The sequence below is a fragment of the Antennarius striatus genome, chromosome 10, assembly GCF_040054535.1.
Source record: "Antennarius striatus isolate MH-2024 chromosome 10, ASM4005453v1, whole genome shotgun sequence".
NCBI classification, from domain to species: Eukaryota; Metazoa; Chordata; class Actinopteri; order Lophiiformes; family Antennariidae; genus Antennarius; species Antennarius striatus.
Genome location: NC_090785.1, coordinates 11,911,743 through 11,937,660, shown reverse-complemented (window position 1 = coordinate 11,937,660; position 25,918 = coordinate 11,911,743). Strand labels below are relative to the sequence as shown.

The window sequence follows — 25,918 nt, the reverse complement described above, 5'->3', positions numbered from 1 at the left end:
GGAATTAGCGCGATGGTTGCCATGGTGATGGGAAGAACGCGAATCCAAAGGGTTTCCACGCTGTTGATAAAGGAATGGAAAGTGTCGTTTAACGTGGAATTACAACCAGCTTTATCACAAAGCTGAAACACAGTTTAGTATCAGAGAGGGGAACTCAGGGTGTTGGAGCAGTAAACATCTGGGGAGACGCTCATGTAAACCGAAAGTCAAAGTGAAGACAACCACCTGGAGCGGACCCGTTATTCTCCCCCCTCACAGGTAAATATCAACATTCTCACGTAATGAAATCTTTATATTAATCTGATATTGAAAGAGGAACACTCTCAGAAGGGATTTGCCAGTTTTACCTTCTCTCTGTATCTGCTAATATTATTTCTCATGTATTGTTTAAGAGATGAAAGTTACAACTTTCCTTGGACCTGGAATGGGAATCTTAAACAAGTTTAAATGATGAGCCTAAAACGACGGAGGATGATATATAGAAATAAAGGAGTGTCCATCAGCAGAATTGCATCGACTCTTCTTAAATCTTAATTTGATTATCACAAAGTCTGCACTGATTTATAATCTATCTGCATCACCTGGCTGATGAATTCTACTTTATATGACTGCCTTCTTAAAGGGTAGTTCTACCTAAAGATTTTACTGGACCTGTCAGCATAACACCTTGGACCATATCGATTTAAAACATGCTAAATATATGCTAAAATTCTTCAAAATCATTTGAATACACTTTTAGGCTGAATTGAGCATAGTAATCACTTTGGATGATTTCAGTTCCCCCATTGTAATTAAGAGGGGAAGAAGAAGACATAGAGTATCATAGGAAAGTGGCAGTCAGTGGCTCACAATTTGCAGATTACACATATTTTTGCAGAGCATTTTGTTACACTTAAGTAGTTTACAAGTATTTTTGCGCCATTTATAATACACACATAATTTCTTTTTACGTATCTAAACAACAACTTTCCCAATATATATGGAACACATTTCAATAAAGTTATGACATTATTTTTTATTAAAAAGAAATAAAAAAAAATTCAAACAACAAGTCTGCATGTATTTATATATGCATGGAAATAAAGAAGAATAGATAGAAAGTACACATGTAAACCAAAATTCTGAGTCTACTCCATGGTGACAGACTGATCATGCTTAACTGCTTAAATTTTCTGAAATGAGACAAAAACCATTTTATTGTATGCAACTAATTTCTATTTCCCAACACAACAGACTGCTGGCTGACAGACATTTATCGTAATTAAAACCATACCTCATACAAGCATTTTTCTCAGGTAATTAACTAAATTGTGAAAACTGTTTTCTTAATTTCATGTAGGTGGAGCAAATTCATTCACGTCATGTGCTTTCTCACTCCGGCTTTTCGAGCACTTACATACTTCTGAGCCATGAGCTGTAACTTACAAGAGTAATATGTATACGATGTAAGGAATTTGTGTCTTCATGTCCTCATGGTAAGGATTCTATGGTATGTTCTCAGATGCAAGAGACAAATCATCTATGAGAAGATGGTTAAAAATAAGAAAAGGCCTGTTGGAAGGCGTTACCATCGCTCATCGACATGCAAGGCAAAAATGGCTGACTCACAAATTTCAAGCGGCCAGGACCTGAATAGTCTGGAGAATTATGCCGACAGCAACATCGCTATTATTTCTCCAGAGCTCCAGACCACTTGCCAAGACCAGCAGGGGTTTCAAGACAGGGTCTACCTGCTGGCGTCCGTCATCTTCCAGAATAATCACTTGGACAAGCCTCCTGCTCTTCGGGTGGTGAATTATGGGAACGAGAGAAAGCTCCCATTACCTGAAGTCAAAAATAAGGATGTGCTACATAGAGCTTATGAGCTGGCTTTCAATACACTGAAATGTGAGTATTAAGTCTGGAGGTGTTGTTGGACTTCTGTTTTTATATCGTACCTTCCTGTCAGTCAAGTGACTTAAAACCAGACACAGACCAGTTTGGATTTATTTTCCCAGTTGTTTCTAAATTTTTGAGTCAGACTTTATGTATATCAACTAAGCAATCATTCATCAATTATGGTAAAGATGATGATGATAATAATAATAATAATAATGTTACCAACATAGATAACAGGTTATTCAATTAAAAAAAATCACTTTTTCTTAGTTGTAAAATTTGAGCGTTTTTAAAAAAATATCTCTGGACTTTATTGGAGAAAGTTTACATTTGATGTGACAAGGAGATTTGATTCATTGCACGAAATGTGGGAGCTTGCAATTCAAGCTATGTCTGTCCCTAACTACTACTATTTTGAGGGAGAGCATCAGAGTAAAGTGATTTATCAAAACTTTGCAGTAAGCTACCATCAATCCAACAAGTCAATGCCATGTGATGTGTTCTTGTGATTTCAGCACAGTGGACTGCTGTTTCACAGGAGGAGGTTGTTGGTTTAAATCCACTTAAAGAATTGTGAACAGTAGAGTGAACTTCTGCCTGAGTTCTCTTTGTGTACTCTAGCGTCTTCCTCTGTCCAATATGCAATTTTTTTTTTTCAGATTTCTCTAAATTGCCTGAAGGTATGCCTGAAGTTTTCTTGTTTGTGTTTGAACTGTTAACTTGTCATGGCTGTAGCCTACCTCATGCACACTATCAGCTGAGCACTGAGCAGGCTCCTGATACATGGTGTGTATTGTCCCCAAAGCAACTGAGATTTGTGAGGACCCAGGGAGTTGAACAAATTCATAAAGGCTCCATGAAGGAAATATTTCTTTACTGAATTTCCTCACCACTCCAAAAAATAAAACTCTGCACTTTCAATTTTCTCTCACCAAACAAAGACAAGCCTACCTAACTGAAGACATTAAATTAAACCATCAGATATAACATACAACTCACCAAATTCCTTAGTCTTCTGACTGTTCCAACAATCACTCAAATAACCTGATATGCATTGAGTCAGATATGAAAATATTGAAAATATTTTCTGGATCTAGACACTGTTATTCCCTGATGCTCCTCTGCTGTTGCTGCTGTCACTCACTCGTTCTCTGCCTCAGTGGGTGTGTACTGTTTTGAAGTGTTCGCTTTCTGAGTGAAATTCTGTTTCCCTATCTTGCTATATATACTGCTCCAAAATCTAATGGTGTCTTTTTTGGCACATGCTGCACCCTACTACCAAGTTACATGGAGATTGTGTCTGCAGCTGCTGTATAATGGAAACAATGAAAATGAAATGGGCCCTCACTTGACTCAGTTGAGTCAAACACAGTTCTTTAAATCAATCAAGCCTTAATCCAAAGTCAAATAATCAAGTCAATAATACAACTGAACTACCATCTATGACAAAATATTTAAATGTAGTCTACCAATAACAACTCTAAATATTTTGTGCCTGGATAGCTAACCATCAAACATGCCATCAGCTTTTAAATCCTACGCTAAAACATCAAGATGTGAGCACAGGTGGTAGCTGAGAATGCTAAAATTATATTCTATAGTTTTCTGCAGTTCAACGTTATCGAATCATGTTCACATTTGCAGACAAATTTATGTATATGTATGATATGTATTGGGTTCAAACACTTCATACACATCTTTTTGATGACCCTGGAATTAACACATCAACAGAGCAAGATAAGAAAATACAATTTCTGTCACAAGTAAGCCTTATTGGATTCCAGGAAAATGAAGAGTCTTTGGAAATGAGAACAGCTAATCCTGGAGAAGTTAATTGACAGGTAGAATTGGATGTAGATAGATTGATGAAAGGCAAATAAGATACGAAAAAAAAAAGCTTGAATGACCAGCGGGAATTCTGTGTGATGCTGCATCAATTTGGCCCATAATCTGTTATCTGTGACAAGTGTTGGGTGTGGGTGACCCGAGTCACAGGTCTGTGTAATCACTATAGTGTGTAATGACTATTTTTTTGTAAGGGAGGGGAGGTGAGCCCGCTGTCAGTCAGTCAGACGGCTGGAATCGATTTAACATTTCTTTAGTGGAAGGGAAGATTATTGTAGAGAGAACCTCAGATCCTCCTCAGAACCCTCCTCCTCTGAAAGAGGACAAGCTTAATAAAAAAGATCTTATTGTTATATTGCACTCACCCACGCCGTTCTTCTTTGAATGTAACCTGTAACGAACCTGTAAACGCTAACCATCACAGGATTTCTTCCACTTTACTATCACACATTGAAAACACGGTTCTTTGTTCAAGAGCATGGAGCAAGTTCTACTAAGGAACCCCCCCCACCTCAAAACAACAACAACAACAACAAAAACAAGTACCAAGGCAGTCACAGACTGCAACATCCCGTGACACCCCTGAATTCAAAATGTTACCCTGACCAACTTGCATAGTGCTCTGACCTACTGTCAAAAATCATAGTACTAGGTTTGATCTGTGGTCTCACTCAAACAGGCCATGTTTCCCTCGTCTTTCTCTTATCTGGTTCCTGAGTGTACAAAAGTTGAAATTTGACCTTGATCTAGTTTTCTGAAGGTCAAGGTCATCATCTCATTTTCATCCCCTTTGCTGCCTGAGTACAGGTCATGTGCTTTTTGTTTCATCTTTCTATCAGCAACAGAAGATATTTGGTGGACAAACTAACGGACGGACGAACACACGAACGCTGACATATACGCTTTGAAGCTGGATGTAAAACAAACAACCCCCCCCACCACCCAGCATAGATAGATAGATAGATAGATAGATACTTTATTATTCCCGGAGGAAATTGCATAATCCCGGAGGAAATTGCATGTGATAGTTCCTATGTACTGAATGTTGTGGTTACATTGAAGTACCTTTTGTTTTAGAGCATATTGTAAGAGGCAAATATATGTTGTGTCATTGGACTTAAGAGTTGATTGTAGTAGTCTACATGTCCAATGGGTCCTTGAACAAGAACCCTTAATTTGCAGGTCATTGATGTGTCAGTGATTGTGTGGATGGTTAATGATTGTGATGAGCAGGTGACCCCTTCCCTGACAAGCAGGATTATCAGCATTATCAGCAATTCTGTTCTTTACATTAGATTTACATATTTTTTTCATATAGCTTGACAAAAAAGAAGTAGGGGTTTTCCTGTATCTCAATTTAGATGAGTTTTCTTCATTACATATGGTTTATATAGAACTATCTCAGTGCATAATCATTACATAACAAACATAATCTTACTGTAGAGATACGGGTGACCTGCCTGTAACACAGCTTGGACACCAAGTTGAATTTATTCTCCTCTTTTAACAAACAAACAGCCTTTTGACTTTTGGTGCGCTTATCACTTTGCTAGTGAGTGACACACACACACGCACACACACGCACGCACGCACGCACGCACGCACGCACGCACGCACACACACACACTCACACACACACACACACACACACACACACACACACACAAATGCTCAGGAACTCTCTTTGGAATGAATGATCCAATCCTATCCGATTTGAGGTCAGTTGTTAACCGAAGGAAGAAATGCTTCAGCAGCAAAAACAAGCAGAGCAAAATGCCAATGAGCTCTGCTATTGATCCTGTGATTACAGCTCTTATCTGCTTTAAACTAAAAAGTTGCTCGGTAAACTCTGTATCGCTGACTGAGGAAATGAAAGCATCTCTGGCTGTGATGATCTACAAATAGCAAAATATAGTTCAATTAGCGTTGGAGATGATTTATACTCAGGTATAGATTTATTATTTCAAAGATAAAATTTAACCCGCATTGAGCACAAATGTTAGCAGTGAAGTCGTTTTTGCACTCCTTTCATCACCTCTGTCTGTGTTTTACACCTTTAGAACTTTTCAGCTTGTTTGGCTTGTACTTTTCTTCTCTTTTTGTGTGAGACGTTGCTTGGACACTGACCTAGAGGCAGTTTTTGTTGGAAGTGCTCAATTTCTTGTTGACTCATTTTTTATGTTTTCTGTGCTTGAGGTAAAAGTGGGTGTCGAGCAATATAAAATCATTTTGGAGTGTATTTTTTATGGTAGAGTGTAGTTGACCTTGTCGCTGGCTGTAAGGGACACCCTCCTCCTCTTCTCCTTCCCCAAGTCCGTCTTTCTTTTCACCAGTTTCTCCTCTGAGTATTTCTGCCTCAGTCTCCACGCTGTCCAACCAGGCTGCCAGACGCCCTTGTCAACTGACTATGGCTGCTGTGTTCATTGTGTGCAGCTAGAAAGGCTCTTTGGACTACTTTGTGTTAAGCTAGATTTAAAGCATGAGAGAAATGCTGACTTTTTTGTCCTTGACTACGATCAGAGCAGCCGGCGCCAGTGTACCTTAGCAAATGCTCAATTGTGCATGAGCTCAGTATATAATGTGCCCTATAGATTTGTCATATAGTCCAAAGGTGGTTGTTTAACATATAGTTCATACCTTTTTTTGGTCGTCTGTATGACTAATGAGGATCTTCTCCTTCTTCTTCTCCTTTTGGCTTTTCCCTTCAGGGGTCACCACAGCAAATCAGTTGCCTCCATCTAACCCTGTCCCCTGATGATTAACGATTAAGTGCATTCATGTGAAACATTGCGAGACAAAGACCTGGCTAAAGACACAGAGGAGCCTGCATTCAGGTTGGACTCTTTCAAGATGGATTTGTTTGACTACTTTCTCCATCAGTCACTTCTCATTGTTTCACCCCTGGATGGAGACCACAAGCACACATCAGTTTTCCTGCTAGTGCAGTCATGATTTGTTGGTAGGCTGTTTCATGACCCTGTCTGCATGTTGACTCCTAGAGTTGGGAGTCAGGACAAGAGGAAATTCTGTCTCATAGGAAAGCCTAGCCACAGTATAATCCGTGTTAAGATGTCTACTGTAATTGATTTCTAAATTTCTATTCAGCCTGTATGATGTGATTTATAGGATGTTTAGCAGTATGACCTCTACAGACAAAACCATCATGTGTTTCCTCCCCGGTCCGCTCCGTATGCACTGAGTGGTTATCACCTCATGGCTTATCTTGAAGCCTGCACAAGTGGCCTCCATTGTAAATCCAGTTTACTTGCATCTACTATGAATTAGACTGCTGCGAATGGTGCACATTTATTTATTCAATTGCAGATAAGCTGTATTGAATGCAAACCTTTATTTGTGTACTTAGCTGTTACTGTGGGTGTATATGGATGTGTGTAGATGTGAAGCAGTCAGCTGATTCTCCTGTACTACATGTTATCGACCTGCTGTTTATTAGGCTAGCACTCAGGGCAAATCTTGGCATAGGTTTGATGATGTGATAGATTAGCCACTGTGTTTCCAGTATCCATGGTGTCTCAGTGAATGGGATCTGTTAGCAGGGTGTGATATTTGTACTTCAAGAGCGAAAATTAACCAGAAAGTAATAATCATCACATCCACTTTGCTATAAAGAAATGCTGTACCCGTAAACTGGATTGTAAACTGGATCCCTTATATTGACAAGCCCACTGATGACAGATGCAAGTGGAAGGAATCAGTCTGTGTTTGATGTATATTTCAGAGAGAAAGAACCCTAGGCTAGAGACAGTGGCTGCCTTCATGACATGACAGTCAAGCAGTACTGTGAAAAATAATCCGTAACCCAAGCGTACATATTTGATTGATCATATTTCTTCAAACTCAAAGAAAAGTTTAAAACCCTGAAACCTGACAAATGTAATTTCTTGTGTGTCTCTCTCAGTCTTCTAATAAAAGAGTCTGGACTGTCTGAACTGATTTCAGATTATAGTTAGACACCGATATAAAGCACGGCCCCAATATTACACAAGACACTTACTGCAGTGGAAATCCTTTTTACTAATTTCCATCCTTCTACCTGACTTTATTTTACTTTGTTTTTGGACAGATCAAGAATTTCTGGAGGACATCATGACTGACAGCTGCTTTTACTTTAAACAGCCCATGGTAAGAGAACAGAGAGAATTTATTTCTAATACATGAGGTTAAGAGAAGTAAGCATGAGGGGTGCATTTTTTACTTTGAGTTTGCTGCTGAAAATCAAAGGGTCTTTGATTCTGAGAATAGCTTAAGATTACTTTATTGGTTTACCATGTTTTTCCTTTGTTTACTGCTTTGTTTACCCCATGCTGGTTTCTTGTACCCCCTCACTCACAGCCCTTTGACGGGTTACTCCAATATTCATGACCTGCCTATGATTCTGTATATTGTCTTTTTTCTGTTGTGTAGAGGGCAGGAACAACGTCATTGATGTGTAACACTGATTTACTGCACTCATTAAATCATGGAGTATGTCTTTAACATTCTCTCTCCCAATGCCTTTGGAAACACTTCAAAAAGTTTCGCTGTAGCAGAATGTCTTTTGAATTATTACATTTCTCAGACAAAACATTAATTAATGGGGATTGATTAGTGATCAAATCAAAATGCTCTAACAACCATGGGGTTGTTGTCTTCAGAGGTGGGGTCTGGTTGTATTTTACCCAGTATCAGTCCTGCATATGTCTTAGAACCACCTGCAGCTGTTAGCTGAAAAACGCTCTACTATGAATACTTAACTGAGAGGGTATCCCCAGAGAAGATTGGCATGCAGTTTTCCACTAAATTTTAACAATCCACATAAAAGAAGCTCTGGCAGGAAAAGGGATGGAGGAGAGGATTTTCTCTGGCGTTGAAGATGGTAATAAAACGTGGACATAGTTTGTTTGGCTAGATGGAGAGTAATGCAAAACAACAGTTTGTGAATATACAAACAGAAATCAATGTAGACCCGCTGTCGTCTACTTCATTGGGGGCAGTTACATTCAGACCAGGTAAGGTTCAAACAATCACACACACTTATGGTACAATCACACTGTAGCCCTTGTGGGCTACGACCCTGGGTGAAATGAATGGGACTCCTTATGTGTTTGTGGCAGGTCGTTACTCTGCATCCCTTTAGGGACACAATAAAGCCCAGACACAATGAGACAGTCCTTAGAACTCACTCTCACTTCCCCTCACACCGATGGCATCTATAAAGTTCAACCTTGATAGAGGGGGAAGAAAAAGGTGGATGAGAGTAAAAAGACTGCATGGATTCAGGGAGGTCCTGGAGGTTTTGGGTGGAGGTGGGGGTTGGGGTGGGAGAGAAGGAGGACATAGAAAGACATGCTTGTGCTGTATTCGATCACAAGGCCACCCTCTGTGAGTAAATATCAATGTGACCAGGTCGACATGATGTCAGAACACTAGCCTGATGGTATCCCAATACTGAAAGTGTTTTCTTTCTTTAACGTTCATTTAGTTTTGAAAGTCATCTGTCATCTGAAAATTAAAGTATTTTATGTTATGTTACATTTTATGGTATGTTCTCATAAGTACTTTCTATCTTGCATTCAAGACCTTAGAATTAATACTGACATTATTGTCAAATTAACACTCATGTTGAAAGTTGAAAACAAGTCAAAGTGAAGTCAGACCAGCCTTTTTTTTTAAATGTAATGGATGTGTTTACTGTAGGGCACTTTCACACCATGTCAGGTTGTTGCTAGGCAACTTAATAACTGGGAATTTTCCCACACCCGAGGGTTTAACCTTGATAAAGGGCAAGTGCAACTTTCTGCAGAGACAAGAATGAAAATCTGAGTGCTTAAACCTGTCACTGAAACCAATCTTTCCATAAGTGAAATTAAAAGCCTCTGGAATGAATAATAAGTGGTGGCTAATTTGTTAGCTGCAGTATAAACCCTTGTAGTGTTCTAGCTTCTCGGTCCATTAGACCAGTAGTGAGGATGTTACAAGCTGTGGGACACCATCTGCTACTAATGCGGCTGATGCCCTCCCACCCTTAAGGACAGAGAGAGATGGAGAGAGAAAGAAAGAGAGCTGAAGGGATGGAGATAATTGTCAGGATGAGGGTAGATACATTACTCAGACTTCCTTCTGTGTTTAATTAAGTGGAACAAATGAGGTCATGACAGGACATCCTTGAGCTACTGTCTGTGTTCATGTGTCATTTTCTTCATACTTCATACATAATTCAGTGTCAAAAGCAATTCAGAGAGGCTATCGCTGAACTGTCCCACCCTTTAGATAACTGAATTAAACCAAAATCAGTCTAATATATGCTAATATCACTCTGTGTTGCCTTTGTTATGTGGGATGTACAGCTAGACATTGTAATTTTTATTCACCAAATAAATGTTTGTGGTCCAGTTGTGGTATTTAATGAGAAATTCTTCTTTATTTCAGTTTTTTGATTTTATCTTGTTGAAATGAAATCTGCAAACTTACTGTGCCTTATGTTTTTTTTTTGCTATGTTGTAGCCTGATGATCAGAAAAGCCTTGCAGCTGTTATGCTGTATGAACTTCAGGACAGACAGTTCATCCCCTGGGAACATGGGAGCGAAGAGGAGATCATACAGGAAGTTAGAGACGTGGAGAACCATCTTCTCAGGCAAGGAAAAAAAAAATCACAGTTCTAATAAATTTGGTTAATTTTAAGACATTATTTTAGTGACTGTGAAGGCACCAATTAACTTTAAACACACAAAACCCCCCCCACACCCAATATCAACTGGGTTTGGCATTTAAACTAGGCATTAAAAGAGTGAGAGACTCATTTATCAAGATTATTTCATTAATTACTTAAACATTTGGTTTCAATTCTCTGGTTGGTCAGTTCAGGATTATTTATCCACTACATTTTAATAATAACTCATCTACAGATTTACACCAGTTTTTAAAGGAAAAAAAACACACATTTGGAAGTATTTTTATTTTAAACATATAGTATTATCATTTAAACTCTAAACGTGTGTGTTTTGTGTATCATTATTTTGTGTATTTCCAACCTATTTTTTTTCCTTTTGTCTTCCTTTGTGTCTCATCCTATCTTCATAAATGATGTGCTATTTCCTTTCATAACATTGATTGAACTTTTATAAATTAGCTGGACTTGCCATCAAAATTGAAAGGTAATCAGATATACATGCAGATCGTATAACTTTCAACTCTAGCAGTTTTGGATCTTTTGTATTTTACTGGGATGACTGCAACATTCGATGAAATATGTGTGGTGAGAGTGACCTTTAATTTTGAGAAATGTTTCTATCCTTTGTAGTTTACATTTATATTAACTCTCACAGTCTGGCCACGAGTCATATTTCTTGTATTTCCAGACACTCTTATGTCATGTCTTTTTTCCCAGAGCAACCAGTGATAGTTATGGAGAGAAATATTGTGGATGGGCACCATAGGACAGATGTAATGGTGACCATCACTGATCATTTTCAGAACTGGGGCAAGTGCAGCAGCCACTGCTATATGTTATGATAAAAAAAAACCCCCACAGTAGCCCAATTCAAAATAAAGAACAATGTTTTTTCATTTTTAATTCATGTTTTAAATGTTTTTCTGACTTGTTGAATTTCAACCTCACCTCTGCAAGCAATGGAGAATGTTTAATAACACCTGTATTTGGATGCAATCAAAAATACTCACCCTGAAACCCTACCAATGTGTTACCTGTGCATTGCATGTAGGTTTAAAACCAAGCTGGCAGCCTCTCGCGCCCGATACAGGATCAGTCATAACATCTGGTCGATTGACTTAATCCTGCCAGACACTGTGAGGATGAAGCAGGAGAGATCGAACAGTCTTCCTCTTTACGCATGGGTCAACACGCTGAACAGCAGGTTGGATGAATGCTCTCAAACTTACACAACTCACACACATGCCCCAAAGCAGGAGTGGATACCTCACTCCCGTACATTCAAGTCTGTACATACACCTTAAGCACATATAGAGTGTGTGCAAGTCTCTTCATACAGACCTTTAACTTAGCCTTATGTTTTATGGCCCAGGTGCTCAGCTGACATCCAATTAAACTTCTGTGTGTGGATGTGTGTGTGTGTCCTACACACATCCCAACAGACTGATTCAGTTAGTTGTAAATCCTACCACTGTGGACAGATTCAATCAGCAGCAACCCTCAGCAAGCTGTGCGACTGTAAAGGTCACCTGTTGGGATTAGTGGTGTGTGCATGCTGTGTGTGTAGCTCAGTGACTTTTATGGCACCTCTTAGTGTTCAGGTCTATTATAAGGCCACGTAGCTTTTCTACACACAATTATCATCTACGATGATAATTGTCTTTCTTCCTCCCCCTATCTCACCTTCCTCTCTCAATCCTTCATTTCTTGTCTTGGGTTGCTACAAACCTGCTCTTCACTGCCATCCTCTCCTCTGTCTCCAGCCTTGATGAGGTCTACTGTGTGCTGAAGAGTGCTGGCTTCTCAGTGGTGGAACTGATTGAGCAGCTGGAGGGCCGGACCTTCTGTCGGGATCCTCACTGTGTGGACATGTTGGTGCTCCCTGCTCAGCTGAAGAAGCTACCCACGCAGCTTCTCAGCAGCCACAAACTCATCATCCAGGTATCAGCCGTACAGACAGCTTTCAAGAAGCAGTGTATTAGTCTTTCCTTTTGCAAGTTTAGATTATTTTGCCCAGATACAAATCTCTCACATCCCCTCCTCTCTTACACTTTGAGCCATAAAGATTTCTCCATTCTGGGAGTGGGAGAGCAGTTAAATCATTTAATTTCTACTCCATTAAAGTCAAGCTGTCGCACAGACTGTAGCAGCACACGGCACCACAACACAATTAAACCAGATTCTGAAGCCAAATTCAATCAAATTTTCAAACCCACTACTTAATTAATCACTTCTTTTTCTTTCATTTTATGAGCCTTTCTTTTATGCTTTTTTTCTCCTCTTCTGTTCTCTTTTCCACATACGCTTGTTCTTATCCCCTTTTGTCTTTCCTGGCAAATTCTGTCATACATTAATACTTAGTTTAGAAGTTAAAGAGACACACTGAATGATTAAAGGTCTTCTGCCATTACTGCACTGTTGTTTATATGCATTCTCTGTATTCCTGTTTTTTTGTGCCTCCCAGGAACTGCTTTCTAAGGGCTTCCTCAAACGCTCTCATGCACTACTGCCTGTATTGACTGCTCTCCATTCTTTTGACCTCTCGTGCACCCAGTCATTGTCTCATTAATTTCTCTGATGCAGGGACTTAAATCAAGAGGTATTAGGCTGATGCCAGTTTTAATCAAACAACTTTGATGTGTCTGTAGGATAAATCCTGCAGCCTGGGCCCACATGCAGTTTGCTCCCAGATACCAGAGGATGGTGATATTCTTATGGTGGGCTGCTTCTCCGGCTTCACTGTCTCCCACACTGCATCCTTAATTGCAGAGAAACATAAAGCCAGCAGCAACAGCCTGCCCACAGTCTTCACTTGTGTCAGCGATCATACACACTGTCAGAGGGAGGAGCTGCAGCGGACCGTGACTGCCATGGGCTGCAAGAGTAGGCATGACGTAGAGTAGATGTGTTCATGAGTGCTGTGTCTGTGAGTGTGTTTGTTTGAGAGAAAAAAAGAGGAGTAAGGAAACAGAAAACTAGTTCATTTACAATTGTTCTCAAGACTGCACTGACAATCTTTGTCATTTACTTGATAAAGAAAATATAACGCATCCTTAATTTCCTTGCCCTTGTCACACTAGTCAAATATTTTTGAAGAGGCTGCTTTTTTGTGTGCAAATTGTCATTTTAGAAAAAAATTATTATAACAAACAAAGTGACAAAATCAAAAAAACAAAACAATGTTATAATTCAAATGTTGCTATGATGCAAAATATATGTTATTTATCTGCAAATGAATATAATGGGACATCATGAACAGATCTAACCAGTGAAAAATGTTTGTGGTTAACTTAAATTTTAATTTACAAGAAGAAAAAGAACAAATACATTTTATTAATCCACTTGGGGAAATTATTTTTCCACTCAAGCCTATTTTTCACACACATACATAAATATGTACAGGCCCTAGAACATTCAGAACAGGCCTGTAAGCATGCAGATCATTAGTGAGAGGCAGAGCAGCGGACAGCTTCTTCATGGTGTGCCCAATGAGCAAGGGGCTTTGCTCAAGGGCATTCCTGCAGTGCTTAGGAGGTGAGTTAAAACTCAATGTGCATTCTGCCCAGATGTGAAGCTGATATCAGAGAACTTCCAGTCCTTGCACTGTGATGACAAGAGACTTCAGAGGGTGCGCGCCATCCTGTTGACTCCCAGGTGTTCGATGTCAGCACTCTGCAACCCAGTCCAATTCATGCTTCAAGAGAATGGAGGTAGAACATGACAGCAGAGCATTTGAGTTAGTGGTTCATAAAGAAACCTGACACACGACATCCTGTTGTGCTCTTACAGTACAATGTACTGTATGTCATACTGTCATACTGATAGTTATCATTTATACGACATAATATTTGTGTAGAATCTTACATCCTGTAAATGTGAGTAATTGACACTCCTTATTCTACATACTATTACTTCTACATGTTGACAAAAAGGTCACTTCATAAACTTTTGGAAGAAAGGTTTAAAGAAAAAGAATATGTTAAGATTTAAGACTATAAAATAAACTGCTGCAAAAGACCAGAACAATAAAACATCATGTCAAAGGCATCCTGTTCAAATAGATGAATGAATATGAAGCTATGAATTACAATTTCTTATATTTTATATCTCTCTAGTTTTAAAAATAATTATTATTTATCCTCCCACAATCTGTCATAGATGCACATCCTAGCCCTTTTCTCACATTGATTTATTCGACGTGCTCACACGTAATGCATGACCAAATGCAACTCACCCATAAATGGTTCAGCTAACGGAACAAGAAATCTCTTCTTTTTTTCTTCTCAGACACAAACCTGCTACAGGACTTATCCCAGGGCGCCGTACCGCAGAGGAAATTGGAAGCTCTTGTAGCTCATCAGAAGAAGGATATTGATCATGCCTTGAAGTGTGAGTGTCGAACCACCTGATCTCAACATGAGCTCTTTGTGGAGTATACAGCCTCTTGATATAATCTAGCTCATGCCTCCAAATCCAGTTCTGGTGCCATCCTGTATGAAATTAGAGTGACACCTGTGGAATTCCTGTAAGATTTTCTCACTGTTATTCAGGAATATTAAGGTTGCTCTGTGGTGGTCAGTCACAGCCTGCTGCAGACATTCTGGGATTAGTGAGTGGGATTTGTATTGCAAACATTCTTCATAAATCAATGTAGTACATACAATATATACTGGGCCCACTTAATTAATATATATTTAATATACAATATGTTCTATTTTATACAGCTATTGAGATATAACAGTTCTATTGTATTTTATTTCATTAAATACCATAGCTTGTGGGCTGGAGTCATTGTAAATGCTATCCATCGTGTTTTATCTGAATCTTGTTTAGGTGAAGTCTGTTTGCTGAATAAAACCGGTTGCTTTAATCACAAAACCATCGATTTCTCCTTGTGTATGTTTGCCTGTCTAGATGCTTTCTAATAGGACTGTTAATTAATGGTGGGTGTATATCGAGTGCCTTGTCTTGGTGGAGTCAGTGGTGTCAGCTCAGTCTCCTCACTCTGACGAATGTATAGACAAATGCTTATATAAACCTACACGCCTGCATAGCTGCACGGCCCCAGTAGTGTGGGCTATAAGCTGTGGACATCTTTCAACTCAGTTCTCTCCTGTTGCTGCCTCATTTTCTCCTTCTGAGAAGAGACTCTTCACATGTTTGGAGGCGATTCACCACATTCGTTTTTAAGTTTTTATCATCTTGGTGTTAATTGTTACTGTTGGGCTTAATTAGTGAGCAAGAAAAAAAAATCAAAGCTCAAATGAAGGAAATCACACAGCCAATAGCTTCAGATATCTACAACCCAGCAGCAGCTGAATAAGATGAGGCGTGTACGTGTACGTTAACAGTGTGAGGAAATTAATATTTACGAAAAGCATTTCTTCAAAGGGTTTGTTAATGAACAGAATGGCAAAGTTTGAATAATCAAATTTAATTGTCACAAAATGAGAAGAAGAAACTTTTTTGATGGAATGCTCATTTTGTCCCACAACTTGTGAACATGAAAATAATTTATAATGGAGCTTCCAACCCTTGAGTATCTGCTGTCGGTGTAGCAGATACTCAAGGGTTGGATGTAATCTCCATTATATTTACTGCATACTGTGTGTTGAGATGTTGCGTGTGTTTTCTGTGCAGTCGCTCAGGTTTTGGTGGTGGTGTATTCTACCTGTTCATCATACCCAGAGGAGAATGAAGAGGTGATTTACAGAGCTCTGGAGGAATCCACAGCTCGCTCAGAGGAGGAGGAACCCAAACAAGCTGACTTCAGGTCAGCCTAAATCTCTGTACCCCAGAACTCTGCTGCTCTCTCTGTGCCTGTCTGTATCATTGTCTTTCTTTGTTTGCTTTGGTGTCTGTCAGCGGGTTGGTGGTTCGTCTGTTTCCCTGCAGACTGGCTTCTATGAAGATCTCAGATTACCTCAGCGAGCGACTATAGGAGATTCAGTAAAAATATAATCAATGATGCCATTTTATGTCTTTTAAATGTGAAAAAAAAAGATTTTCAGACAGAATAACCTCTGATCGATTTAGTTTTTTTTTTTTTTTAGACTTTTTATGTTTGTGTGTGTGCGTGTGGGTGTGAGAGAGAGTTGGCCATGTTTCATGCTATACTCAATAAAAGAGACATATTATTGGTATGAGTCTCTTCAAACAGTGGATTCATGCATGTATTCTTTGTGTGAGTCTTTTGCAGCTGCCTTAATGCGTATTTGAGCACTTTTTTTCCCGTCTGTGTGTGTTTCTTCCAGGCTCAGTGCTTCTCCGTTCAGCATTCCTGACCAGGATGCGTATCCCGTCTTTATGTTGGAGCCCTCAAGACAGAATAATGGCTGCTTTCTCGCCATCTTCACAAGAGATGTAAATATCACTTTGACAAAAGTCTCACAGAGTAAAGCAGTGGTGAATGTTGATGAATTGACAAAGACAGGGTGACATCACTATATTGTTTATCTCATCACACACCTATATACACCAGGAAGCAGGTTTAGCATTTAAATTATTATGTATACAGGTTACCACAGGAAACCACCATGGCTCATTTTTGAAGTGAAAACAGATGAGCTTCTTCTAGGTTGTTGTCTCCAAGCATAAATGTTTAGCAAAGGATTACAGTAATCTACCTAAATCACACAGAATACAAAGTTAAGATTTTCTTTTACATAATTGATGCACTGGAGACAAAATTCTTCATTTGACCCATCCCTGCGGAGAAGTGGGCAGCTTTTCTAACACTTGGGGGGGTAAGTATCTTGACATGTAGACTGGAGGACTGGCGCTAAAACCACCAAACCCAGTAAATGCAAAAACATTTTTCCCACCTAAGCCGCAGTCACCCAATGACATGTCTTCAGCTGCTGCTGCTTTTTGGCAGTGAGGTAAAAGAGACAAATTTAGCTCGTTTTAGAATCCTGCCAAGCTGTCTAGTACGATCGATGTGATCATCTGCCTCTGACCGTGGGCTTTGACATTAAAAAATAAATGACATTAAAAAATAATGAAAGATAAATTAAAAGAATCACCTATTAAAGGTGAGGTCAGAATGGAAGCAGCCATCCATCCATTTCATTGTTCTATCTGTCTGTCTGTCTGTCTGTCTGTCTGTCTGTCTGTCTGTCTGTCTGTCTGTCTGTCTGTCTGTCTGTCTGTCTGTCTGTCTGTCTGTCTGTCTATCTATTATACTGTATATATAAACAACTCTACTGAAGGTGAGATCATGTAACATGTAACTCTAGATAGAGACAAACATGCAGTAAAGAGAACAGTCTGCGAGAAGAAATGGAAGTAAGTTCGCACTCTAATCAGTAATCAGAAAGAGAGTGTAAGATGTAGGTGGAGAAGGTGGTGGGATGAGTGTGAATGAATTCTGAAGTCAGCTTCAGAAAGCTGAGAAGATGGGATGAAATGATTTGGGGAGTGAGAGCAGTGGCGCATGCAGTTAAAACAGAAAGTTGGTTTTTAACCAGAGCAGAACACGACTGCGGTAAAAGTGCAAAGCTGGATATATTTGTAATGAATTAAGCTTTAAAAACGTACGCAACACACTTTCATGGTACTTTTATTTCAAGAAAACCAGTGTTTTTGATAAATTGTCCTTCATGAACTTTCATGAAATAATTAGGATTCCCTCCATCTGTTCTGTGACTATTATGTTGTCTACCAACAGGCTCTTATTGCTTTATAACATCTCATGTTTAGTGTATCAGCCATACTGACCCTCTCTTCCTTCTGGTATCACCCGACTGCCTCTCCTAATCTCTCTACTCCTCTGTCACATTATTGTTATTATGTTCTATTAGTTCTTAGAGGTTTATAATAAGTCTGTAATACTACTATATGAGGTAAGCCTATTTATAATTTGGTGTTGCAGCATCGCCACAGGGCTGATAAATGTGCATCAGTAAGCCTTATCAAATCTGTGTGACTGGGCCTCCCCACATCCTCACACTCTCAAGCATACCCCTTTGTATCATCAAGCCGGCGTGGGGTTATTAAACCTTCTTACCCCCTACCAGTTGTGACGTAGGGCTCTTGTAGTGTCTGGTCCTCTCTGGCTATCATCATCCTGTTTTATTCCTCCACAGATAGGGATGAAAAGATAATCAAACTGTAGTAATGGTGGTTTGAACAGAATTTTTCCCCCTCCCTGCTTCTAATAAACTCAACCAATCAAAAGTTATTGTGGCACTCTGATAAACGCCATAAAAATAGCAATTACATAATTGTTTTAATGCTGTCTGGCTTGCATCGACTGTTGCAGTCGTGCGTTCTTTATGAACCCTCCATTCAGAAACAGCTGGGAACAATATGAGTCCAGTGATGTGTTACTTGTATAATTTCCAGAGGACATAAAGCGCATCACAAGTGGACAGACCCTGACCTCTGCAGGAAATATTTATACAATAGTAAGAGCGGTTCGGGATCCCTACTGCTTTCACTTTTTAAGTATTGCTCAGGATGTTTCCTAAATTTGTGTTAGACACCAACAAGTTTTTCTGTAATTTCAATCATGAGAGACTAATGAGCATTTATTACATCAAATGATGTGTGATAATTAATCTTTAGGGTCAGTAAGTCTTTGGTTCTGAGATGCTTCAGGTAGATGGAGATCAAAGAGCATTTGTCCGGACTAGCAGCAAGATATGTATATCCCCCTTGGAGCCCAGAAACTGGTGGTTGAACTGGGGGAGCTCATGAATTATGAACATGGTGAATTTTTAAAGAGTGGGTTGTGAAGGGGTGGTGGTGGTTGAAGTGCCTATAAAACAATAATAGGAGAAATAATGAGTCATATTTATACAGACAGGAGCAAGATGGTATAGCTGACAATGAAGGTGTGTCACTGTACTTTTAAATGGGTTTGACCCATTCATAAGAACAACATAGATTATGAAATATACCCCAAGTGAACAAGGATTTAGTTTTTCTGACTGACCTTATGCTAGAGTATCGTTTTTCATTCAACTCCAAAGGGTGTTTGACATTAAGCAAAGAGTCTTAAAAGAGATGTGAGTCTTAAGGTATGGCATATTTCTTCATGGAGATGGAGAAGAAGTGAATTTTACGGGGGTGAGAGAGAAGGAAAGGAGGCAAGAGAGTGTCTGTTGAATAATTCAGCGGCTCCTGTCTGCATGAGTTAACATCAGTGAAGTTCAGAGGGTGTCCACCAAAGACTGCATCACAGTGCTGCTTCTGAAGCATGTTTACATGGGTATAATACATCAACACACATAAGCCCATGAATTAGTGCAAAATGCACAATTTCTTTCTGTATGCACAGAAACATGTGCATAGGGTTATAGACCTCTTGGGTAAATGTTTGAATTTAAGAATAAGCAAACACTTAAAGTCAGATTAGCCTCAAAATCCACACAGACTACGTGTCCCTGCAGTGAACACTGCTCCTGTGAATTATTCACGTGTGGAGGAGAGCAGGAGGCTGCTGTGTGGGCTGATGCTGAGGCAGCAGGTGACCTGCAGCCAGCAGCAGGGACAAGGTGGTCCTCTCCTCTCCCCTCCTCTCCCCTGCTCTCCTCTCCTCTCCTCTCATCTGTATATGATTTGACGGTGGTTAGAACATTAATGGTCTTTGGTTAAGGTGTATCAAAATTGGTTTTAATTAATTTCCCAATTTGGCAAAATTGACTCAGTGCATGGTTCTCGTTGCGCTAGATTAGAATTTATGTGTGCAATGCCAGATTTCTTATTTGATGCAACAGTTTTTAGATGGACTTACTACAACCAAGATCCACTGATACGTTGAAGGTTAACTGTGTAATTCTATTATGTCTTAGAAAATAAAGGATTTTCTCTGTCGCCTCTCAGCTGCCTGAGCCAAAAGGTGAAGAAATACCACACAAAGTGCTTCTCAAGGCAAATGCCAAAGGCATACTGGATAAGATCAGCTCCGACCACCAGCTAACCAGCAAAGATCAGCATGGTCGCACTAAACAGAAGAAAAAGCAAACCCGTGCACACATTTCTGAGCCCCTCCTCTCCTCCTGTATTCAGTTGAAAAAACAAGAGGCAAAGGGAAGCAACAGTCCTCCACTGTGTGGTCATCAGCAGCAGTCAATGCAAGGTGGGGTTGATTCCAACTTAGGTACTTTCAGATACCTGCATGAAGCTAAATGATCAAGATGTTTTGGTAACAACACTTGTTCTCTTCATAAAACGTTACATGGTGTCTGTCTGTTAAGTGTGAACTCCCAGAAAACCACAGCTGTTCAATCTACATCTTTGGCCATGTTAAAAAAACGCTTCTTGTTTTTGTCCTTCAGGAAGAGCCAAAACACCACATTTACAAGACTCAAAGAACACTTTGTCGCCCACTTTCTCTTCCTCCAAACAAAAAAGCATTGTCTCCATCACATCCAAGAAAAGCATCACCCCTGCAGTAAAAACAAGACCCTCCATCTCCAACCTCCATCCCGTCCCTCCCCCCCCTCCTATCCCAGTGGCCCCAGCTGTCCGTCCTTGCAAAACTCAAGTTGTGCTGAAGCCTGTGGTGCTCCATCTGCCTCCTCTTAACTTCCCCAACTTCTTCCTACATCAACCTGGCCGCACAAGAGCAAGCCCCAACCTCACCCACGACAAACGGGGAGCCCCAATCACACTCCATTCATCTGCTTTTGCCAGGGATGCTGTGTTCAAATCTCGTGGTCTGTTTTGAGCTCAAAATCACAACACAAATAAATATATGTATAGAAAAATGAATTTTTGGCAATATTTTACACAAATAATTCACTATTACATGCATCTATGAATAAAATGTTGACAGTACCATTCAACTGCTGACTTAGATAGCATTTTGAAAAAGCAAGTGCAGCCATTAGTATTTTTTCCTACAACAATTTCATTAGTGTTTATTTACCACCATTAAAAACTTGCCTGAGTCAGAAAGTAATCAAACTGAATGTATTTGATGAATGTATATATGCATGTGGTTCCTTTGACCTGAAAGACAAAGGAGACGTTCAGGAAGCTATTTTTGTCATGTTAATGCATTTATTGTCACAACAGATTACATATACACGGTGTAGAGATGACTGAAGAACAAACTGAGATGTTTTACAGCGTCTGCTTTTTGTGTGTGTATCTCTTTTTTATTTCAATTGGACCACGGAGTTCATGAATTCATGTCTAGTGCAGGTGGTGGCCCCGAGCAATAGGAGCAGTGTCACGATTTGGTAACAGTGATAGCAGACATCTTCATAAATGCATTTTTAAATATGCATATATGTGTACAGGTATTTTATATGTGAGTGGTACTAGACTGGCTGTATTTACCAGAGAAAAGAAAGTGTGATTAACCCTTAATGTCTGTCAGAGACTTGATTATTTCACTGCAGTCCAAGCAGGACTGAACACAGTTGTGCTCCACTGTTCATAGAGCCACAAAGACAACTCCACATCTGTCAGCATCAATATTTGGATCTTGAATTTCTTGCTACGACATAAATTTGGGTGCATGGAAAAAGATTCCTGAGGAAATTGTAAAGTTTAACAAGCAATGTAACATTCATGAGCTCAGTCTTTTATACTGTATGCAAAAACTGCATTCTTATCTAATTCAGAGCTTCAAAACACATTAAAAACAAAGATTTCTTTTTACTGATCTACTCATCCACCAAGAAATGGAAAGTAAAAATTGTTGACTGACAATCTTTTATTATTTTAGTAATTGTGTAAAATGGGACAAAGTAACCTTTTATTCTCCTATAGGTTAGAGAGGCCTAATTTTTTTGTGCAAGTTGTAAATCCAGTAATAAAATGTAGATTGCTTGTGCTGAGAGCATCCATTTCTTTCATGTTCACTCTTCTGAGACCGCCTCATAATTTGTCAACACAATAATTATCCTCTTGAGAAAACATGCAAAATCAAAACCAGGGTCTGTTCCTCTTCTCTTTCTGTCCAGACACCCTCGTATCTACAACTCTTGTGCCATAAATTCAAAATTCAAAGTTCAATCATTTACATACAGTTCATTATTATAATTAGGAGACTTCTTTTTTTTTGGGGGGGGGGGGTGTCTTTCCATCTTTCCATTCTTGGAAAGCTCCTGTGTAGCTTGGCTTAGGTTTCCAATCCAGGAGCTCTGATCATGCTGAAGGGTTTTTCACAGCAACAGAGCATGAAATAAAATGAAGTGATCAGCATGTTAATAGATCTTTTTCTTCTGTTTGACTCTGCATCCTTCCTGTGGAGTGCTTCATCAATTCATTTTTGCCCAGAAAGCCAAACAAACTAAAGGCCAATAAGACTTGTAGGCTGTTTCCACTCGGACACACGTTCAAAGGTCAGACTTCACCCAGAGTCAGCAGCTCTTCTTTTCATCCCAAAACATACTGTAGGTTTATTAGTTTTAACCGTCGGACTCAATAATGACTCCTCCTTCCTCTGTGTTGGTGTTTTTTAACATATATGTACATATCACTGGTTACCATGGCTGGTACTGATTAGGTGTTATTGTGGCAATAGTGTGTGAGTGGCATCCAGGCATTTCCTGGGGGTGCTGTGGTTGGTGACGGTTATTTCTGGGGGAGTTCTGATGGCTGTTTCTTGGTTTTCAGAGTGTCTATGAGAGACTGGACACCTCGTTTCACGCTACTGGTCACCCGGCGGGTCACAGAGTCTGGAGAGGGTGCAGAGGATGATCCTGCTCGTTGGGAGGGCGGTCGTGCCACCAGACACTTCTGATACCGCAGCTACAGAAGACAAGGATGGAATCAGAAGACATTGTAACACTTGGGTTTGGGGTAAAAGACAAAAACATTGTGCAAGATACGTTTATGTTTTCTGCAGTTGGGTAATTTTTTTAGGGACATACACTTATTTGCTTCTTTCCTTAAAGATGATGACATGATTGATATCACCATTAAATTTATACACAGAATATTAAAATTAGCAGGAGATTTACATTTACTATACAGACATGAGAGCAGTATCACTTTTCTCATCAGTTCTGGGCAAGGGAAGCTACATTTTTCAAAATGCTACAATATTATTCTAAGTATAAAACCTTCCAATATTAATTGAGGAACAGTTCAAAACAAAACAACACTTGGATGTCTATCATCATCTTGTGGCAAATGAAATAATATGAACTTACCACACAAGCTGCCTGCACAGCCTCAGACACGCTGCCTGCGTTGGGGTCACACCAGAACACGTGACACTGAAAATGTTGGTTTCCAGTGTCCATAATGAAGGCAAACGTGTGCACATCCCGCCCCACTCCCATGAAGGACAAAAAGCGGACACGACACTCCACCAACACCTCCTCCTCCTCTTCCTGCAGAGACAGCCAAGATGCGGATCAGACCTATAGATGCTATACTCTGTTAGCTCTTCCTCTTTAATCAATTAATATGAATATATTTTATTCATCTGATACTGCTTACCTTCTCTTTGATGACGGCCATCGTTGTATCGGCGATACTCAGTGTGACAGGAGTCATGTCCTCTTTGCCTGTGGAGGACAGGAGACTGTCTATGGCCCCATTTATGATATCCATACCTGAGAACAAAACACATGATTGTCTGAGCATTGAGACTGATTGTGTTGGTTGTGTTATAATGTGTACGTGGGTTTCAGGATCAGTTACCTATGGGGCGAGACACAGATGTCACACCCAGATACAGCACATGAAACTTCTGCACAAGCTCAGTCTTTGGCATGGGAAACTCTGCAGAGAGTAAACACAAGCATACCGACACACAGGAAAATACAAACTCACACTTCATACGCAGGAGTTTTATCACACAACATCTAACGCAGCTTTCCAAAAGAGATGTTAATGAACTTAAAACAGAAAAATAAGCATCAGTGAATATGCTAGGGTGCCGTTGACATGATTAGGGCATTATAAATATACATTCATGCAGTTTGCTTGAAAATCCAGCTGTGTCTGTTTACACAATGCAGGCAGACAACATTGCAATACACCTTGAATGAGGGTGATGAAAAATTTATGAACTGCATTTCAACAGAGCACAACGTTTAGCATAATTTAACTTTGTACGTTCACTACAAACACCTCATGCTATGTGTAATAAACTTCTGTTAATGTTGAAGTAATAACGATAATGCATCCCTAATTATGAAGATCTATACTGCGACATAAAGTATGGACTTCTAGTCAATATGAATCTGTGAAAATCTTCATAAAACATAATAGAATTTGTGAAATTTGTGAAAACCAATGTCCTGGTTTGAATCCAACCAGGGAGATTCATTTCTCTTATTTCTTGTTACCTCTCTGAATAATAAAATGCCAAAATTCAGAACCCAGAATAGACCTGTGACTGCCTCATATTACAAGACACATTGTCTTGTCTGACTTGATAATCAGGAGGAAGATAGATTTACTGTGTGTACAGGTGAGCAAGTGAAAAAGCAGCAAGTCTTGAAGCTTAGGATTAATTAAATTAATTAACTATAGTGCTGATGGTAAGAGAAATGGAGCAGTAGAGTTACTTTAGAGTGTGTTGGAGATGAAAAGAGTGTCAGACTGAAATTTTTTTTAAAATTTATATTTATTTCTTTTATTTTTTTTCGTACTTGTCATTACAGCAGACTTTGCAACCTTCATCTCATTTGCAACATCATCAACATCTAAAAAAAATAGCTGATGGGTAGAAGCCATTTGGCTGTTGTAGTTCCCGTCCCCAGAATCAATGAAAAACCTCTCATTACTGTATGTTTTCAACCAATTCATAAGGGTGATAAGGGTGAAACTTGAAATTGAGGGTGTGATGTATAATGTGATTAATCATTACACCCCACAGGTGAAGTGGAGGAGAAAGAGAAATTCTGGTTGTAGGTAGAAGGAGTTAGTTGTAACTTTGTGTAGTTGGTGTAGCTTTTACAGAATATGTTTGAGAAGGAAAAAGAGGTGATGAAGAAGTGATAGACAGGACTGACATCCAGCAAAGGAATTTGGGCGGGCAGATGCTGGTAGACTTTGCAAAAGAAAATGGACATGCGGTACCAGGCTGGAACGTTTGGAGGAAAGCGTGAGGTGTCTTATGGGACAGAATAGTCTCTGCTAGAATGAAGGGTTAAGTTAATAAGACTGCAGTGAGGCCAACCGTGATGTATGGATTAGAGATGGAGCTGCTGAAAAGAAGACAGGAAGTGCAAATGGTGGTGGAGGAAATAAAGATGTTGAGTTTCTTTCTAGGAGTGATCAGGTTGAATAGGATTAAGGTGAGATGTTTTGGAGAGAAAGTTAGAGACAGTAGACTGTGATGGTTTGGACACGTCCCAAGAAGAGATTATGAGTATACGAGGGTGTTGGGGACTGAGCTACCAGGCAAGAGGGTAAGAGGTAGACCAAAGAGACGGTGGATGTAGTGATAGAAGACATGAGGGCATTTAGTGTTAGAGAGAAGGATGCTGACATGGAAAAGGATGACACTCTGTGGCGACCCCTAATGGAACAAGCCAAAAGGTAAAGAAAAAAAGCAGCTGAGTAAGGAGTAAGTTCCAAATTTGTGCAATTCCCATCTTTCTTAC

General features: G+C 39.6%; 2 protein-coding genes across 4 annotated transcripts in view; one reads left to right on the top strand and one right to left on the bottom strand.

The window, feature by feature from the left end:
- The first annotated feature begins 1,595 nt into the window (after positions 1–1,595).
- Positions 1,596–21,069, top strand: LOC137603225 (putative methyltransferase NSUN7). Its single transcript, XM_068326465.1, has 12 exons — positions 1,596–1,887; positions 7,808–7,866; positions 10,228–10,358; positions 11,446–11,598; positions 12,158–12,335; positions 13,043–13,277; positions 13,961–14,104; positions 14,682–14,783; positions 16,035–16,167; positions 16,649–16,757; positions 20,223–20,478; positions 20,678–21,069. The coding sequence occupies exons 1-12, from the start codon at positions 1,596–1,598 to the stop codon at positions 21,067–21,069; spliced, it is 2,184 nt and encodes a 727-aa protein (XP_068182566.1).
- A 325-nt stretch (positions 21,070–21,394) lies between these two features.
- Positions 21,395–25,918, bottom strand: part of LOC137603098 (amyloid beta precursor protein binding family B member 2) — a 36,428-nt gene continuing 31,904 nt past the window's right edge. For all 3 annotated transcript variants that reach the window (XM_068326304.1, XM_068326306.1, XM_068326305.1), the window contains exons 11-14: positions 24,006–24,086; positions 23,802–23,917; positions 23,510–23,692; positions 21,395–23,105 (exon numbers count right to left, since the gene is read on the bottom strand). In XM_068326304.1, the coding sequence (XP_068182405.1) occupies positions 22,929–23,105; positions 23,510–23,692; positions 23,802–23,917; positions 24,006–24,086 (557 nt within the window). In that variant the 3' untranslated portion in view covers positions 21,395–22,928. The remainder of the gene's footprint in view (positions 23,106–23,509; positions 23,693–23,801; positions 23,918–24,005; positions 24,087–25,918) is intronic.

Coding starts and splice junctions, on each gene's coding strand:
- LOC137603225 (XM_068326465.1), top strand. CDS start 1,596: ATGGCTGACTCACAAATTTCAAGCGGCCAGGACCTGAATAGTCTGGAG. Junction 10,359..11,445: donor GTGGAGAACCATCTTCTCAG/GCAAGGAAAAAA, acceptor CATTGCATGTAG/GTTTAAAACCAAGCTGGCAG. Junction 16,758..20,222: donor TCGCCATCTTCACAAGAGAT/GTAAATATCACT, acceptor GTCGCCTCTCAG/CTGCCTGAGCCAAAAGGTGA.